Source organism: Bison bison, unplaced genomic scaffold (genome assembly GCF_000754665.1).
Source record: "Bison bison bison isolate TAMUID 2011002044 unplaced genomic scaffold, Bison_UMD1.0 scf7180017864304, whole genome shotgun sequence".
NCBI lineage: Eukaryota > Metazoa > Chordata > Mammalia > Artiodactyla > Bovidae > Bison > Bison bison.
In genome coordinates this window covers 7,863,934-7,883,598 of record NW_011494876.1, presented here as the reverse complement: position 1 = coordinate 7,883,598, position 19,665 = coordinate 7,863,934, and the positions used below count along the sequence as shown (strand labels likewise).

Sequence of the window (19,665 nt, the reverse complement as noted above, 5' to 3'; positions counted from 1 at the left end):
TATTTAATTTGCTCCTCTTTAGAATTAGGAAAACCAAGACATCAAAGAAGATGGATTTCTTCCATAAACACGTAACTAGTAGGATGCCATCTAACCCTTAGCATTAGAATATTGGAGAACTGACGATGAAATGCCAAAGTGTGCTGGTTAAACCACTAATGTCTTCTCATTGATTCATACTTCTGATAGTCTCAATTTTTGCCGAGACTTTCTAGCTACAACTTCTGAAACTTTTGAGAATTTGAAACTGCTCCTCTTTATCAAAGTAAATGGCACGTTGTTTGCACAACTACTCAGAAATGGAGACATAAACATATCCTAATAACTTCTGCAATTCGATATCATCACCTGGATCTTAACTGTAATTCCGTTTTAAATTATTTTAACACACATCTACTCGAGACCATTTTGCCCTGGTGAACAACTAAATTAGACACTAGATACAAAGAAAGTGAAATAAACAAACCACACTATATATCAGTCAGACTGAAAAATATTCAAAAAGAAGGCAGAGGGCTAGAAACGCGTTCCACCTGGGAAATTTCTATGTCTAATTCAAATACTTCTACTGGTGACACAAATGTTATTTAATCACCAAATTCTGTAGCTTCAGCAATATCCCCAGCAATACATTGACAGATAAGACTGAGATAATGACCTTTTTTTTTTCGGAGACAAGGAAAGAGTGCAGCTTCAACAAAACATCAAACATCAGACTCTTTTCCCAAAGACTATAAATTGGCAGGAATGTCCAATTTAATAAATGAAACTTTCTTCCCATGGATAACACTATGGTTTATGAAATGCTACTAGTCCTGCCCAAGTTCAGTTTGCTCTATCAATCATGAAGCTACGCATCTCCAATTCAGCTCTGGGAACATGGCAGGCACACTGAGGGTGGTCTCTGGGGGAGGACTGGAGAGATACCACAGCCCGCTTCTAAACAGTTTTCTCTCTTCAGTGTATCCTTGAAAAAATATCAACACATTACCTAGCAGAATTAATTTACTCATATGTTAACACTTGATTCAACTATAAGCAAAGGACAAAAAGCATATATAGTCATCATTTACTGAACAGTCTCAATAATTAGTTTTGAGAATTTGATTTGAATTTGACAGGTTCTAACTACTCAGAAATAGATATAAGAAAATACCCTGTTGGATTATGGGCTAAGTGTTCTACATGTACTATCTCATTTAATACTTACAAAAACCCTGTGGAATAAGTATTGTTATTTTTTCCAAATTTACACATGATATAACCAAGGTACAAAGAGGTTAAGAAATGTGTCCAAGGTCACACAACTAAAAAAAGCAAAGCTAGGACTCAAATCAAGTCTGGCTGATTTGAGCTGGGGCTCTGAACCATGGTGTCCCCTGCTCCTGATTTATCTGTTTTGAAGAATGAAAATGTGGGTAGATATGACATAGAGCCCTGATTGGGGAAGGTCTTAAAGGCTGCAAGGGGGAAGGCTCAAGGCAGCATGAGGTCAGTGGGTACCTATGGTGGAAACTGCTGCAGGAGGGAGAGTTACCCCTAAGAGAGTCTGCACAATTGGACCAGGATGATGTTTGATATACAGAGTTACCTGCCCCCAAGACAGGTGTTTTGGAACACTGGAATACTGCTGTTGATGAAGCAAGTCAGGGGTCAGAAAGACATTTATGAATTCTTCAAACAATGTGGTATTGTTGGAAAGACAACTGCAAATGGCATACTTGAATGACAAATTCAAAGACAGACAGATGGTTTCACTTTGAGCAAAGGGTACCTTAGAAAATGCAAATATTTATGTAATGGAATAATGCCTTTAGAACTTTAAAATAACTTACAAATTTATTTTCTTCTAAGTTTTCTGAGCATAAATTGCACTGAATAGCAAACTGTTATAACTTTAAAAATATATGATATTTTTAGATATAGATAGATATTCACTGCTCCAATACTGGGACTCAAGTTATCAGGGAGGCAATTAATCCTTTTTCATTATCCAAAAAATGACTTGAAAATTAAAAGAAAAATTTGCTCACATTATATCACAGCCTAAAATATCTTTTTAAAAAAGGGCCTTTCCATAATTCAGTTCTGATTTTCAAAATGGAAATGTGAAAATTAAGCTCATTATATATGATTCATTTTACAATGTTTTCTCTATAAAAGTCAAGCATTTAAAAAAAAAATACCTGAATTTGTGATTGGTAGCATATTTTGTCTTTCTTATGAAATAATTCTTCAGTAAGCTCTAACATTTTCTGGAACCACAAAGATTGCTATACATGTCTTGTTTACTTGTTTTAAGATGCACACAATGACATCTGCAGGTTTAAAATGATTCATTCAAAATTATTTGAATGCAGTTATACATGTGGAAAAGTTTAATTACCAGCTATATATATGACTGCAATATTACCCAGAGGGCTGTATTTCTTTCTTAATTAAAAATATTTGAACTTAATAATAGAGAACTCTATTAAAATATGAATAACACATTGCCAGAAAGAAGTTTACCAAGCAGTTAGCAAATTAGTTTCAGTAAGTGTTCCTTTAGAATTACTAGTACTCTTCCGTATCAGGGGGATAGGAAGACAATTTCCCTGCACCTCCTTCTGTAAGAGCCTTTTACTGTTGCCATAAAGTTATTTCACGTCAGCACTTTCAGAGAGCACAGATTTTAGAGATGTCCATTTACAGTTCCTGATTGTGGTACCCTGATGACTAAGTTGATGACTCAGATACATCCAATCTGCTACAGCCCAGACTGACACAACTATCTGACTGTTCAAGTCCCAAACTTAAGTTTCCTAGATTCTTAAGAATCCTAGATTCTGCTTCCTTTTTCTTACATCCTATCAGTGCTACACCCAGTTATTCCAGTAATCTGCTACTTCTCTTTATCTCCACTCTGAACTCCAAGAGTACTGCCTCAACTGCCCTCGCTGCTTCTATGTCTGCCCTACTACATCTACTCTGGAGGAAGCCAAAGGAGACTGAATTTAAATGTCACTGCCTTGCTTAAAAACCTTCAAAGACTTACCACTCACTGCGTTTGGAATGAGGGCCACTCTCCTCACCATGTGCTTCCTGACTTTATATGATCTGGGCTTGTTTACCTCTCTGCTCTCATCTTCTTCTAATTTCTGCCTGCCCATATGTCCCAGCTCCAGGAGCCTCTTTTATTCCTCAATGATGCTCATTTCAGGAGCTTTGAACCTACTAATCCTGATGCCTAAAACATTAGCCCCTGGTTCTTTGCATGGTTGCATTCATCTTAAACAATCTTAGTTAAAATGTCACCCATTCAGGCAGATACTAGGTAAAGTACTCACAATTCTGCCCAAACTACCACTCTATCACCCTGTTTTTTCCTTCCCAAGTCTTTATCATAGTTTAGAATCATTTTATATACTTGTTTACTTGTTGTCTGTATCTTTCAACAGATATAAGCCTCCTGAGGAGAGAGGCCTCACCTTTCTTGGTCAGTGTATTATAGCAGTTAGAAGAACATCTGATCTGATAGGCTGTCAGCAGAACAGATGCTCTTACTTATTTAGAAGTAGAACTGGAATAAGTATATCCCATTCCCCAGAGGCTCTGTATTTTAGAAACCGAACTTAAGTGGTAGAAACCCCCATAGATGTTAGTACTGTACATATATGGACTACAATGCTAGCCAGCAAAGGTTAATTTCACACCTGCATTCACATTAATATTAAATGGATTTCTAGTTCCACAATAATTCTCAAAATGTTCTTGCATCAAGCACATTTCTTATGAATCATACCAACAGAATCTTTCTAGGCCTGTTTGAATACACCATGTCTGTGTTAGAATTCAATATTGGGGCCACTGTATTAAGTACTAAATCTTATATATATTGAAAGAAAGAAATGTTTTCACCCAAATTAAATCCATTTGTGGATGCAATTAAGAAGAAATAAAAAATATCCATTAATGTATAGCACATGGAACTATACTCAATATCCTGTGATAAACCATAATGAAAAAGAGAATGTATATATGTATATAACTGAGTCACTTTCCTGTACAGCAGAGATAGGCATCTTGTAAACAAACTATGTTTAAATAATTAAAAAACCCTCTAGATTGGAGTGGAAATAGAACTATCTCTATTTGTGGTGACATGATCTCATACATAGAAAATCCTAAGGAATTCACAAAAACACTATTAGAACTAATAAATGTTCAGCAAGGTTGCAAGATCAATTGTATTTCTATACACTAGCAATGAACAAGTAAAAAAATGAAATTAAGAAAAAATTACATTCACAATTGCATCAAAAAGAATAAGAAAGGGATAAACTTAACAAGAGAAGTGCAAGACTTGTACACTGAAAACTATAAAACATTGCTGACAGAAATTAAACACACAAAGAAATGGAAAAACAGCCAATGGACTAAAATACTGAAGATTGAAAGACTGTAAAATTGAAATATTCCTCAAATTGACCTAAAGATTAAAGGCAGTTCCTACCAAAACCCCAGCTGCCTTTTTTGTAGAAACTGAGAAGCTGATCAGCAAACTCATATTAAAATGCAAGGAACCCAGCATGGCAAAAACAATCAAGATAAGAAAGAATGAAGTTCTTACTGATTTCAAAACTATACTACAAAACTACAGGAATTAAGACAGTGTAGCACTGCATAATGATAGACATACAATAAATAGAGCTGAGAGGTCAGAAATAAACTGTTACATGTATGGTCAACTGATTTTTAGAAAGGGTGTGAGACAATTCAATAGGGAAAGGATAGTCCTTCAACCAATGGAGCTGGCACAACTAACTGAATACAAACATGCAAAAAAAAAAAAAAACACAAACTGTAGGTGAGTATCTATTTCCCACTATATACAAAAATTAACTCAAAATGGATCAGAGAGTGAAGCGGAAACAGGAGTACATTTTTGCGACTTTGGATGAGGCAACGATTTCTTAGATGTAATTCCCAAAGCACAAGCAACAGAAGGAAAAAACAGATAAACTAGACTTTATAAAAATTAAAATCTTTTGACCTTCAAAAGACACCATCAAGAAATGAAAAGACAACCTACAGACTGGGGTTGTCTCAGCATATATCTGACAAAGAACTTGTATCCAAACTCTTACAACTGTATAATATAAAGACAAAAAAATCCAATTAAAAAATAGGTAAAGGATTTGAATAGGTATTTCTCTAAAGGAGAAACACAAATGGCTAATAAGCACATGAAAAGATGCTCAATATGTTTAGTCATTAGAGAAATGCAAACCAAAGCTACAATTGAGACACCACTTCACACACATTAGTATGGCTTAAATAAAAAAGACAGACAATAAGAAGTGTTGATTATGATGTGAAGAAATTGCCCTATTGCTCATGGAATTGTAAAATGGTAGAGACACTTTGGAAAACAGTTTGGCAGTTAGTTACAATGTAAAGTTCCATATGACCTACCAATTCTAATCTTAGGTATATACCCAAGAGGACTGAAAACATATGTCCACACAAAAACTTTGACATGAATGTTCATATTGGCATCAATTCATAACAGCCAAAAAGTGGAAACAACCAACTGTCCATCAGCAGATGGACAAATAAACAGGGTATATCCATATAGTGATTTATCATTCCTGCATATAAAGGGGTGATGTGTTACAACATAGATGGGACCTTGAAAACAGTATGCTAAATTAAGGAAGTCAGACGTAAAACATTGCATATTATATGATTATATTTAAGTGAAATGTCCAGAATAGGCAAATCCATAGTGACAAAAAATAGATTAGTGGTTGCCAGAAATTTGGGGGAAAGGAGGTATGAGGAGTGACTGTTAATGGGTATAGAGTTTCTTTTGGGGTGATGAAATGATCTAAAATTAGACAGTACTGATGGTTATACAATTCTGTAAGCATTGTAAGAAAAACGTTGACGTCTATATTGTGTGAATTAAATCTCAGTAAGGCAGTTATTTATTTATTTTTCTAAATCACTCTGTGGTTTTCCAGGATCTGAAGAAAAATCCCTTTGTAGAGTTAGTAAACACACGGCATTCTTGAGGAAATTAGTTTTCATAGATTTTTAGCAGCACACATCAAGCGGGGAGAATGTCAATTATTAGAATCCTCTCACTAGGACCATGAAGTTCTTTTTTAAAAAACAAGGGTTCTCTGGAAGAACCCTTCATTCCCATTGTAAATTCACTTTGGAATGGGATAGAATGCCTATGCCTTCAATAATTTTATGTCCTGTTAACCTGAGATTATCACACTCCCAAACATGAGTCACAGATTGTAACGATCATGTGGGCTGATACAGAGTGAATTTTATTAGCTTGAATTTTGACACTGAGGTCAAACCTCTGTGCACAAAAGGGAAGTAGTTCCTTTGTGTCTTTATCCCCTCAAAAAAGATAAAGCTCCTTCTCTATTTCCAGTGAAGTGATTGCTCTGTCAAATGGAAGAGGAATGTCTCAGAGGGCTCTCGTGTGGAACACATACCTGTCAGGCTTGTGTTTGCAATCTGCACTGAGCAGCTCTAAGAAGGGTTTCCCAAGTGGTTTCTGAGAACTGTCTTGTCCTAAAAGCTTCTTAAGATAATGGGTGAGGGAAAGTCTCCTGCTCTCTCTCCAAACTTTGGTCCCTTTCCTCCTTTCATTATTCCCTGATATCATCAGAGAGCGCTATCTTTCAGCCAGAATACTTTACTGAGTGGACAGGTATTTAAAGTTCATTTGGGCCGGAGGCTCCCAAGCTCAGCAACCATTTCTGATAAAAAACTTTATTCAATAAAGTAGGTATACATAAAAAAACATACTTTGACATAATTTAAGTCATATATGACAAACTCAGCTAACATCACACTCGACGGTGAAAAACTGAAAGCTACCCCTCTAAATTCAGGAAAAACACAAGATGCTCAAGGATGACCACTCTCACTACTCTCATTCAATGTAGTACTGGAAGGCCTAGCCAGAGTAATTAAGCAACAAAATGAAATACAAGGCATTCTAATTGGAAATAAAGGAGCAAAACTGTCACTATCTGCAGATGACATGCTTTTATGTATTTGTTGCTGTTGCTCAGTTGCTATGTCTGACTCTTTCTGACCCCATGGACTGCAGTAGATCAGGCTTTCCTGCCCTTCAGTATCTCCTGGACTTTGCTCAAATTCATGTCCATTAAGTCGGTGATGCTATCTAACCATCTCATCCTCTGCGTCCCCCGGTCTCCTTTTGCCTTCGATCTTTCCCAGCACCACAGTCATTTCCATTGAATCAGCTCTTTGCATCAGGTGGCCAAATTATTGGAGTTTTAGCTTCAGTATCAGTCCTTCCAGTGAATATTCAGAGTTGATTTCTTGTAGGATATTGGTTTGATTTCCTTGATGTCCAAGAGACTCTCAAGAGTATTCTCCAGCACCACAGTTCGAAAGCATCAATTCTTTGGCACTAAGCCTTCTTTATGGTTTAACTCCTACATCTATATATGACTACTGGAAAAACCATAGCTTTGACTATATGGACCTTTGTTGGCAAAGTGATGTCTCTGATTTTTAATACACTGTCTAGGTTTGTTATAGCTTTTCTTCCAAGGAGCAGGAGTGTTTTAATTTCATGGCTGCAGTCATCATCCACAGTGATTTTGGAGCCCTTTTATACGCAGGAAGACCTTGAGACTTCACCAAAAGAACCCATTAGAAATAATAAAACAAATACAGTATAATTTCAGGGTAAAAAAATCAATGTACAAAAAGATCAATTGCATTTCTACATGCTAATAACAATGAGCTAGAAGAAAGAAATGTTAAGAAAACAATCCCATTCACAATCACAACAAAAAAGAAATAAATTTAAACAGAAGGTGAAAGACCTCCAAACCATAAGACATTGTTCAAAGAAATTGAAGAAGACACAGATAAATGGGAGGATATTCTGTGCTCACAAACTGGAAGAATCGACATTATTAAAATGTCGACATTATCATAAGTAATCTACAGATTCAATGCAATCACTATCAAAATCCAAAGAAATAAAGAAATATTAGTTGACAGTAATGATATATATATATATATATGTCTATCACCTTACTAAGTAATCCACTATAACATGCTTAGAACATAACTGAACCAAAGTTTTACACTGTAACACATACAGAATACTTAGGACATGGCAAATCAAAAAAAGCTTTACTGCTTAAAAAAGGAATATAAATGTCATTTTTTCTGTATAGCCTCATTTGTTCTCTAGTTTTTTAAGTGCAGCTATGGGGCAACTGAAGGGAGAAAAGTACTCATACGAAGGAAAAAAAATCAATCTGATGGACATGAATATAGTCACCAGGCTAGCCTAGGGATTTATTCAATGACACTGCTTTACTGTTAACCTTCACTCATATCATTTATTATTTGGGGAACGGCTGTAAAGAGACCAGAAAGTGAACAGAATAATGATGTTTTTATGGCTCCTAATGTAGATTGTTATTGAAAATCTGTCAATTTTACTGGCAAGCCTTTGGCTCAAAAATAAGATCTTCATTTATAATTTGCAGGCAGTGATAACGCAAATTATGAGAACTAACTGGGAAATAAAAAATAACTATTATGATAATTATCTTTCTCATTAAAAACATGAGGCATTCTATTATCACTGGGATGTGCAAGATACTCTTTAACAGCTGCTGTTACTGAGCTAAAACACATCTAAATAGGAAAGAAAATACATTAGTGATCACCAAAATGATAAAAAATAGATACTGCTGAAAATGTGTGCAAAGTAGAACAGAATAGAACCCAGCAGGATGTACTGCCCACATATGTAAACCAGAATGAAACCACTTACAGATAACTCAGCAATTGGTTTCAACTTCTCCTCTGAAATTTCCTTTAGGAAGGTTTTGTTTATTGAAGCTGACACTTGATGGGTTGGTAGGTCCTTTGGTTTAATAACAAGATCTGGAATTTTCGGAGATGACTCATGTCTTCCAGGTGGAGAAAGGGATGGTTTAGGCACAAAACTCGTTTCAAAGTCTTTTATATCTATCTGCTTCGCCAAGGAATTCTGGTTTTCTGAAGTTCTTCCTTCTGCATACGCATTTTTTAGATATTCTTTACTTGCACACTTTGCAGCCTTCCCCAGCATGCTCTCTAAACTTAACTGAGTTAACCCTGGAGGACTAGTTGTTGGGCCTGGAGAACCCTGGACACTGTGGTTATCCTACACAGAAGAACAAAGGGAAATCACTTTGAGCTGAAACTTGTGGTGAATAAGTTACTGAATATAAGTTCTTAATAAGTTCATGTATTCTCTTAATAAAGTGAAAGGATACATACATATACTTACACACACATAATTTTATTCTATAATAATAAATAAAAAAACTAAAAACAGCAATGCAAACAGGTATAAATCATTTGCTATGATGCCCTGCTATGTTTGCCTCTGGTCTTGGTAAGGCATGTATTTTTACCACTAAGTAATAAGAGTACATTTAGGAAACAATAGCTCAAATATATTCATTTCAAAGAAAGTATAAAAAAGAAGAGGATCCATACAAGATGAGAGAGAGTTGTGTCCGACTTGTGATCCCATGGACTACACAGTCCATGGAATTCTCCAAGCCAGAATACTGGAGTGGGTAGCCTTTCCCTTCTCCAGGGGATCTTCCTAACCCAGGGATCGAAGCCAGGTCTCCTGCATCGCAGGTGGATTCTTTACCAGCTGAGCCACAAGAGAAGCCCAAGAATACTGGAGTGGGTAGCCTATCCCTTCTCCAGTGGATCTTCCTGACCCAGGAATTGCACCAGGGTCTCCTGAATTGCAGGTGGATTTTTTACCAACTGAGCTATCAGGGAAGTCCATAAGAAGGATACATAAGAAGTTACCTAAAATATCTAGGAATTGTATGCTTTAACTTCCTGATAAGCTAATTCCATGAGAAGAAAAAGAACAAGAACTTACAGAATGTACCTTATTTAAGTAGGGAAATGCTACTCTTTTAACACGCTGGCATATCAAAGTATTTCAGCCTTATATTGTTGTATGGAAATTTTACCGTTAAAGAACAATAGATAATAGAGCATGTTTTGTGAAATATTTTTCTTAAATGAAAATTTCAATTATAGAAAGTACTTTTCCACAAGACATGAACCTCACTAAATATAATCATTTGGAAAGTTTAAAGTAAAAGCTGGAAACATTTTACTAACGTATAGTTCTGAAATTAGCCCTAACAATTTTAATTTTTAAAATCTGAGAAAGGAGATACTACAAATGAAAACATCAATGGCCATGAAGGTAAATAACAAAAAAGAGAAATATGTGCTATTTCACTTGGTAGTTTCCTGCTATAAAACAATAAATATAAATAAAAAGTAAATGTGATAATCACTTATATTTGTCATAAGATTTTTCTAATTTGTCTTATCTATTTAAATGTGTAATAAGTAAACTTATAACAGAAAAAATAATAAAAGCAGAGTACAATTTAAAGACATTATCTGATGTCTGAGATTGTACTATCTTACATTTTGTTTCAGTAAGCTCTTCCAGTATCCTTTCATTTACAGCTGCATAGAACCAAATATTTGCTTTTGCCAAAGTTTGGCATTTTTAAACAAAATATTTGTATGACTGATAAAACTGGTCAGCTTCTTCTGAATGTTTGGCCATCATACACCTCAAGATACAGATCACTGTCTGAGGTGAAATTTCCGTTTCGGTAGAAGTTAAGTATCTGTAAAGGTGAGATAGAATTGCTTTAGGTTGGGCACTGGACAAGAGAAGAATTTATCGAATCTTTTAATTAGAAAGGATTCATCGGTCTGTGTGTCTGTCACTGTTCTGTCTCTCTTCCTTTCTTCCTCATCATAGGCTAGGTGCTGCTCTAGGCGCTGCAGATGGTGGGAATACAATGGCAGGCCAGAAGTTAAACCCTGCCATCCAGGATCTTTGCCTGAAAGGCAACAAAGGGTCACTGAGTAATTTGATGGGGCTGGGGGGGGGGCGGGGGGAATGTCATGATGGCACAAAACAGAAGGCATGGGGATGAGTTTGAGTTTGTGTGGATATTGTTTGTGGATATCAGAAGTGTCTGTAGAGATAGTAGCAAGGGAGGCAATTATGAGAGTATTAAATTGTAATGATTAGAAATGCTGAGGTGGCTGTGGTAATTCAATGGTGGTGACAATGGAGGCAGGACTGATTTGAGAGTTCTGTGGAAGCCAGAGTATGCTGTACTTGGTGCGTTTGGGAAGCTTTTACATGGAGTCTGCAATTTCTAATCCTGTCATTTATGATTCACCTTCTTGTGGAAAGCAGTTGGGATTATCAGACAACTGTGCTTTTAAGAAAGGTATACTTGGGTCTAAGAACCTCTCCTAAGAAACAGCTTGGTTATCTGTAGTAAAGAAAGAACAGCAGAGTGTCTAAGGTTCTTTTACAAACATTTCTTCTTGGTATTCATCCTGGGTCTTGTTTTCTTTGTCTATGTTGACTTGATCTTCTGATATATTTATTTCCTTATAAATGATGGAGGAGAAATTTATTGTTCAGAGTGCCAGATAGGGGAAAGAAAAGATGGTAATTGGGTGTCAATCCATGGGACTTACTTTATGTCCCAAGTGGAAAAATAAGAAGTGTAAGAATATCTCTGCCCTTGTGAAGTACCACATGGCTGAGCTGCAGGCACTGGGCGACTCTTTTTGCTGTACATTTACTGAGTAAGCTTGTCCTTCACCATATCCTGGGAACCCTGAGGATGTTTATATGATTGAAGAATTCTGCCTTCAGGCAGAAAACTGGAAAGAGTGCAAGAGACCTGAAAAATACCTCATGCTCTGAATTACTACAGAATGGAGTGGTGACTCTTATAATTTTTGTTTCACAGAGACAAAAAGAGAATAAAAGTTTAGCCAGTTTTCTAGAGAAAGGTAAACAGAACACAGAACAAACATCTTTCGAGCCTTAGTTTTAAGAAAGTGCTAGTGGAACTAGGATTGATTTTTAACAATTCAGTCTGGTTGTTAGACAGTGTTATATCTTTTCCAACTCTTTAAAAAAAATCCAGTCTAATTTCTTATAATTGTTATATACAATTGACAGTGGGATTTCTGTGACCAAAATACCCTTTACTTATTCATTTCCATCATGTTTTCACAATAAAAAATAAGGACATGTACTGTAGATTTAAAACAAATTATTGGCCAACAGATTCCCCTTAACAAAAACAGGCTGGTTATAGGGAAAGGTATAATTACAACTCTTTGGATCAGAATCTCTGGATCACTACGGGATTCCATTTTGTATATGACATAGGGGGAAACAGTGAGCTTTTACAATAACATTAGTTCAATAAATATTAAGCTCCTATTAGGTGTAAGGTATTTTCTAGAAATGATATACAAGATACACAGGTAAGAAGAACAAGGACAGTGCCCTCGAGAGGCATAAAGTCTAGTGGCAGAGGGGTAGATACCTATAAAAGTAATAATTTCATAAGATAGAAGGAAATATATTTCATTTAAAAGTTTCAGATGTACTATTATGAGGACTGGTCTTCCCTGGTGGCCCAGTGGTAAAAAATCTGCCTGCACTGTGGGAAACACGAGTTTGATCCCCCTGGGTCAGAAGATCCCTGGGAGAAGGCAACCCACTCCAGTACGCTTGCCTGAAAAATTGCATGGACAGAGGAGCCTGGTGACTACAATCCATGGGGTCACAAAGAGTTGGACATGACCAAAGTGACTTAGCACTCATGCAAGCAAATGCAAATAACTGTGCTCTTTAGTTGACAACCAAAGTATACACCTGTACCATCTCTATTGTCTGCTAGTGCTGCTGATCATCTAAAAGTTTTTGTCAGTTCACAAATTTCATTACTAAAACATTCAACAGAAGTATTTTTGTCTACCTGCAAGTCTATTTTTTTCCATCTGTAAGTAGGTCAGAGCACAGCCTTTTCTTCTTTATGCAAGTTTACTCAGATGTATTTCCTTTTGTATGGCATGGGCAGGAATTATATACACAGAACTATTCATGAGTATGTAAAGGGACAGTCTTCTCACATTTTCCCTAAGATACACCCTGATTTGGAAATGGGCCAAGAAATGGACAGATTTAGCTGTGTTCCTGATAATCATTCACTCTCTTCATAGTACTGAATTTTCACGATAATATGTTTCTATGCTATTTTAAATACATGGAAATGACAAATAAGTGGAGAATCTGGACAGAGCACAAAAGGCTTGCCTATTTTGGCTGCCCTGGAACCAATAAATCTGATCTATCCCAATTTTGAAGGAGGAATTAGGATAAATGGGAAAGGTAAGACAATATACAAGACTAATACTTTAAGTTGGGTCAGCTTCTATTTTAGAGAGGAAATAGATGAAAAATAAAAAATAGTATTTCTAAAAAAAAAAAAAATAGTATTTCTTAGTAGTGGTGCACTGACAAAACCTTCCTCTTTTCTTCAGTAATGTTTCGACTTACTAAAATAGATGATCTAGGCATAAATGACTTTTATTACTTTCATATATGTAACATGTGGGCTCAACATGCTTTTGGATTAATCTGTACTAAATAACATATATATTTATTATATGTCTAAGAAGTTCACTATAATCTGATTTACTATGATCTGATTGAAAAATAACCACTTTCACTGATTTGGTTTATCACTGAACTACTGAAAACCAGCATAGCAATTGAATAGACTTTGTCAGAGTAGTAAAGGATTTGGTATGCCATTTTCATATACCAATCATGTGTTCATCTGTTTTTCAGAAGAACAAATACAAAATCTTTTTGATTTAACTTATTTTTTTAAAAGTCCAAATCTCTTGAACTGTTTGTCTTCTGGGCTCAGAAACATTTGTTTGTTAGATATTCAATCAGGCCCCAGTGCCGGGAACATCAATAGAGTTTGTCTGATTAACTGTAGCACAGCATATGTATGCTGAAGATGAGAATGATTTCCCCAAGGGCCCAGCACTTCCTCTGCTGAACTACGTTTCTTGAAAGGACATGCAGATGGGCATTTGGACAATAATTTCTGGATGCACAAAACGAATTGCTCTTGCCGAGTTGTAATTTTAAAAAGATAATTTTAATGACTCTTGAGGGCCATCTATTTGGAGCAGATGGGACCCAGGCTCTTTTGTATCACACCTTTAATGTTGAGTGCTTCAGGATAGAACTCTATTTTAGCCTTTGTATAATAAAAGTGGATGATCATATTTATTTATATTCCAATTGTCTTTTGTAATTCAGTCCACTGTGAAAAAAGTCTTATATAACATTATTAAAAGTTCTCAACAAACACATCTGCAATATTCCAAACATACTTTTGATGGCAGTTCTTAATTTGTAACTGAGATAGAATCAGCAGGAGTTTCTACTTTGGTCCAATGTTTTAGTGACTAAATGTGTGAACTGACAGAACCTTTTAGTTGAACAGCACTAGCAGACAATAGACATGATGCAGATTTATAATCTGTCAACTAAAGAGCACAATTATTTGCACAAATACAGCTAAAGGTATCAGTCATAACATCTTTATAAAAAATAATTTCTTCTTTGATGACAGCAATATCGACCATTCAAATGTATCTTAAAAGTCTTCACTAACAACTGTCCCTAAGGAGTATTTCTTCTTCTACCTCTTGAATTTAATAGGAAACTATTAAAATAATGCCAAATAAAATGAAAGGAAGATGTGACTGCTTCTAACAGCCAACTAACTTGCAGCATGCTTGGTATGACAAGGACCTGAGCAAATTATTTATGTAGAGTCCCTTGGACTGCAAGGAGATCAAACCAGTCCATCCTAAAGGAAATAAGTCCTGAGTATTCACAGGGAGGACTGATGCTGAAGCTGAAACTTCCAATACTTTGGCCACCTGATGTGAAGAACTGACTCATGGGAATAGACCCTGATGCTAGGAAAGATTGAAGGCAGAAGGAGAAGGGGACGACAGAGGATAAGATGGTTGGATGGCATCATTGACTTGATGGACATGAGTTTGAGAAAGCTCTGGGAGTGGGTGATGGACAGGGAGGCCTGGTGTGCTGCAGTCCATGGGGTGGCAAAGAGTCGGACACGACTGAGAGACTGAACTGAACTGAACTGAAACATCTTTACCTGTAGCTGGCAATGCCTCACAGACAAATCACAGCACAAGTTAAAGGGACGGTATTGGATGGGCAAATATCATCATGTGAATATTTGGGGAAGATAATGAGATTCCTTTACTTGTTTAAGATAAAAATACATTTTCCTTATAAGCTAGACTTCATGCTCCTTAATTGAATAAGGCAAAGATTTTTTTTGTGAAAATTCTTATTTATAACTAAATAGTTATCTGCAAATATTTATCTTTTAGCAAAAGCTGTATGATGTTATTTTAAGGAGACAAAGAGTTTTATAACCTACACTATGTGCCTATACCAAAGAAGGGCCAAGTTACAGGAACTAACTTTTTCAGAGAGGAAAAAAGCTTCAAAAGAGAATAATAAATATATGCAGATGCCAACAGCCTAAAAGAATTACTCACATGGAATAAATATTAAATTTGCCTGATAGGTTTAGAGAGTACGTTATGTTGTAACTCATGATATACAGAAATAAAAATGCAAGCAATACATTCAAAATAGAATTCTTCCATTTTTTTCCCAAGAAGTAAACTGACATTTAAAGTTTTTTAAAGGCTTCACAGAAATATAAGTGGCCTCATGTGGAGTAAATATCATTTCTATTGTGAGTATGTAAATGTGTGTGAGAATGTAACTCCAAATTATTAGTCAAGCATGCAGGGGTGACAGGATAACAGTGTGCATGCCATCAAGAAGAAAAATGAAATAGTTTAACTACTGAGTGTTAAAAAAACAACCCTTGAAAGCAACAATACCAGGAAAGCTGAGAGAAAGGGCTAAAATGATCCTTTTAATTTGTTGTTTGTAAATCTGTCCTTGATAGGCTTCAACAGAGTTAAATGAAGAGAAGATCTAGAAGATTCCTAGCTAATTTGAACATAGTAAGTAGTCAGTCTACATAAGTCATGTCCAAATATGGATAATTCTTTGGCTCAAATATTCTTGTCTGGACTGTTACGTAAGACAAATTACCTAGCTTTGTAACTATCTACTTTAGAGTATGTGATACACGACAGGGTTTAGGGAAAAATGACTATATTTCTCCCTAAACAAAAACTGAATTAGAGAAGTAATAAAATATTAATATAAAGCCATCTATTTCAAATTACAAACTGGATATGTATACTTGAAGCCACATTGGGAATAATGGCATAAAAAACAAAATAGTGATGATAATAGTAACATGCCCTTTTTTTTAAAAGATGCTATAATCCTATGAAAGGTTTTAACAGCTTTCCTAGAAAATTCATTTTACATGGTAGTCCTGATTTTACAACTCACCACAAGATATATTTCCATAATGTGTCTTCAAATAAGAAGTACTAATTCCAAATTAATTGAGTATCAGGAAAATTAGTATTATATATCTGCCTAGGTAATAAAATATATAGTAAAGCAAAGATTAAAACGATATGAAAAAATAAAAACTATGCTTTTGAGTCTTTCACATTAATGAAGATCTCAAATGTGAACTGATGATAAGGAACTTAAATTACAAAGACCATTGTCTTAGCACTGAAAGCTTATTTTAATTACTCTTTAGCATCATAAGTGTATTTTTTTCTGTATCATGATAACATGATCTTGCCTATTTTTTTTTTGCTTCTGAATACATCTCATCAGTTCAGTTCAGTTGCTCAGTCGTGTCTCTTTGTGACCCCATGAACCGCAGCACGCCAGGCCTCCCTGTCCATCACCAACTCCCGGAGTTCAGTGAGACTCATGTCCATCGAGTCAGTGATGCCATCCAGCCATCTCATCCTCTGTTGTCCCCTTCTCCTCCTGCCCTCAATCCTTCCCAGCATCAGGGTCATTTCAAATGAGTCAGCTCTTCGCACCAGGTGGCCAAAGTACTGGAGTTTCAGCTTCAACATCAGTCCTTCCAATGAACACCCAGGACTGATCTCCTTTAGGATGGACTGGTTGGATCTCCTCACAGTCGAAGGGACTCTTAAGAGTCTTCTCCAACACCACAGTTCAAAAGCAGTAATTCTTTGGCATTCGGCTTTCTTTATAGTCCCAACTCTCACATCCACACACATCCGAAATGCAGTACTTGGATGCAATCTCAAAAATGACAGAATGATCTGTTTGTTTCCAAGGCAAACCATTCAATATCATGGTAATCCAAGTCTATGCCCTGACCAATAATGCTGAAGAAGCTCAACAATTCTATGAATACATCTAATTTCCCTTTAAAAATACTTGAAGTCTAACACCAAATAGTCTTTCAACTACAAGTTGCAAACTTCATAATAAGTAATGTAATTATTACTAATTTGTCCACCATTATCTATAGTATGACATTATATTTTCCTTAGGTACAATAGTGTTACTCTAAGAATACTGCATTCTAAAATAATGCAACTAAGAGTAAGAATGTCTAAATCAACTGATTTTTCTTCAAAGACTATATGTAAATAAACATTTATAATATGTAATCTAATTTTCCATTGACTTATATCATTAATAAATGGAAGACATAATCCTACAGAAAAATAACTTACAAAAATCCCCCAAACAAACCCATTTGATAAAAAAGGGATCAAGCCAATGTGTAGAACTTGTTTAAACATAGCCCAGCACTTTTGTTGGTCATCTGTATTTTAGTTTGTATCTTGTTATTGCCTCTAACAGCAAAGCTTGCATGATATAGAAGGCTTCTGCCCTTTTCTTTGGCTGCCCACTCTTGGTAGGCTCTGACTAAAGGTGGAGCAGGGCAAGTGTTAGCAATGAGATGGTCACACTACAGACTCAAGCCATCTTCTGATGGTCTTGGCACAGGGGTGACCAGAGAGCTATGTCAATCACAGCTTTGAAAATGCATAATAAATTAATTTTCAATTTAATGTAGTTGGTAACAAGTACATGTCTGCATAATAAATGGTGAAGGATGTCAGAAGTTGAGTAGCTAGTAGCAAAAGTGAAGTGAAGTCGCTCAGTTGTGTCTGATTCTTTGAGACCCCATGGACTGTAGCCTGCAACGCTCCTCCGTCCATGGGATTTTCCAGGCAAGAGTACTGGAGTGGGTTGCCATTTCCTTCTCCAGAGGGTCTTCCCAACCCAGGGATTGAACCTGGGTCTCCCCCGCATTGTAGGTAGATGCTTTATCATCTGAGCCACCAGGGAACTAGTAGCAAAAGAAAGCATATAAAGGGAAGATGAATTGAAATATTCAGAACTAGTATTCTTCATTTTCTCCAAAAGCCCTATTGCTTCTTCTCAAGGCTCATCCTTCATTATAGGTGGAGAGGTATCTTCCTAATGTGGTGTTATTTAAAGGGTAGTTTCCACTAATACTTCCCTCAAAGTTTCCATGGAACTGTCACTTCCCATCTGCCATAAAACTGCCACCAACAAGTCATTCTTTTGGCTCGGGTAAGTTGTGCACATGGGAAGGGGATGGGCCTGCCCAGTTGGCAAATGGTGTGGCTGCCAGACTAGCCAGGTACTACTGCACGAGAGCTGACAGCTGGGTGGAAGCAGTACAGATGCTCAAAACAAGTGCTCATTTTACAGTTTATAGGTTAATTTTATTCAGGGTGAAAGGGACACGTTTTTTCCCAACACATTTAAAATGTACTATTTATTCATTTATGCATAAAGCGGTTTGCAGTAGGTTTATGTTTGGTTTGACTAACAGTTTCATCACACTCAGAAGCAAGAATGTTATAAAAAAGGATTTCCCCATGCACTTTTGCTATAGAAACTCATTAAAAGTTGGAAAAAAATCATAATTACTGTCTTAACGATCTCACCATATTCTCAACTGGTTCTGAAGGTAGGAGTTATGGACTTACGTATTTCCCCTTGTCCAAAGGGGTATTCTTAATCAGATATAGCTGTTAAAAATAAGTTTGTAAGCATACAAACATGTTTTCCTAATTATTTCTATAATTTCTACATATAAATAATTTGTGTAATTTCACTAAGCCATAACTTAACTATAATCTGCTTTTAAAATAATTATTTTTTTCTAGAAAATATCAATGCCTATCAATAGAGAACAATACTAAAGAAATTTCACAAATTCATTTTCTATGGAGAAAAGAGGTATAATATATTAAGTTTTAAACAAATGTGTCAAACTCCATTCAGTTTGGTATTTCACAAGGTATTAAAAACTTTTTATGAATTTATTGATATATGAGATACATTTGTATTCTAAATAATTGCAAACAGAAAACCTCCTGTAAGGCAAGTCCCAGCAGTAATCCATGATTCATTATTGCAACTTTAATTGGCACAACTCCTGAAAATTCTGGGACCATATGGAAAATAATGAGTCCTAATAGGTCTAAGGTGAGAAGATGGCAGGGGAGTAAGGAAGGCAGGAAACCCTCAACTCAGAATGCTTAGCATCTGCAACACAATTTCCCCAGAGATCTAGAACAATGTGCTCTCAGTGTTTTACTGGTCATGCTATCATATTACTAAACTGCATATTATTTCTCATTCTGTGAGACAAAGATTAAAATGAAAAAACAAAATCAAACCAAAAACTGGTTTCCATA

At 35.9% G+C, this 19,665-nt stretch overlaps 1 protein-coding gene across 3 annotated transcripts in view; it reads right to left on the bottom strand.

Moving 5' to 3' along the window:
- Window positions 1-19,665, bottom strand: part of LOC104997073 (chromosome unknown open reading frame, human C3orf67) — a 262,189-nt gene that overhangs the window by 81,972 nt on the left and 160,552 nt on the right. For 2 of the 3 annotated variants that reach the window (XM_010851543.1, XM_010851544.1), the window contains one exon: window positions 8,840-9,214. The exons of the other annotated variant lie outside the window; for it this stretch is intronic. In XM_010851543.1, the coding sequence (XP_010849845.1) occupies window positions 8,840-9,214 (375 nt within the window). The remainder of the gene's footprint in view (window positions 1-8,839; window positions 9,215-19,665) is intronic. 3 annotated transcript variants of the gene reach the window in all.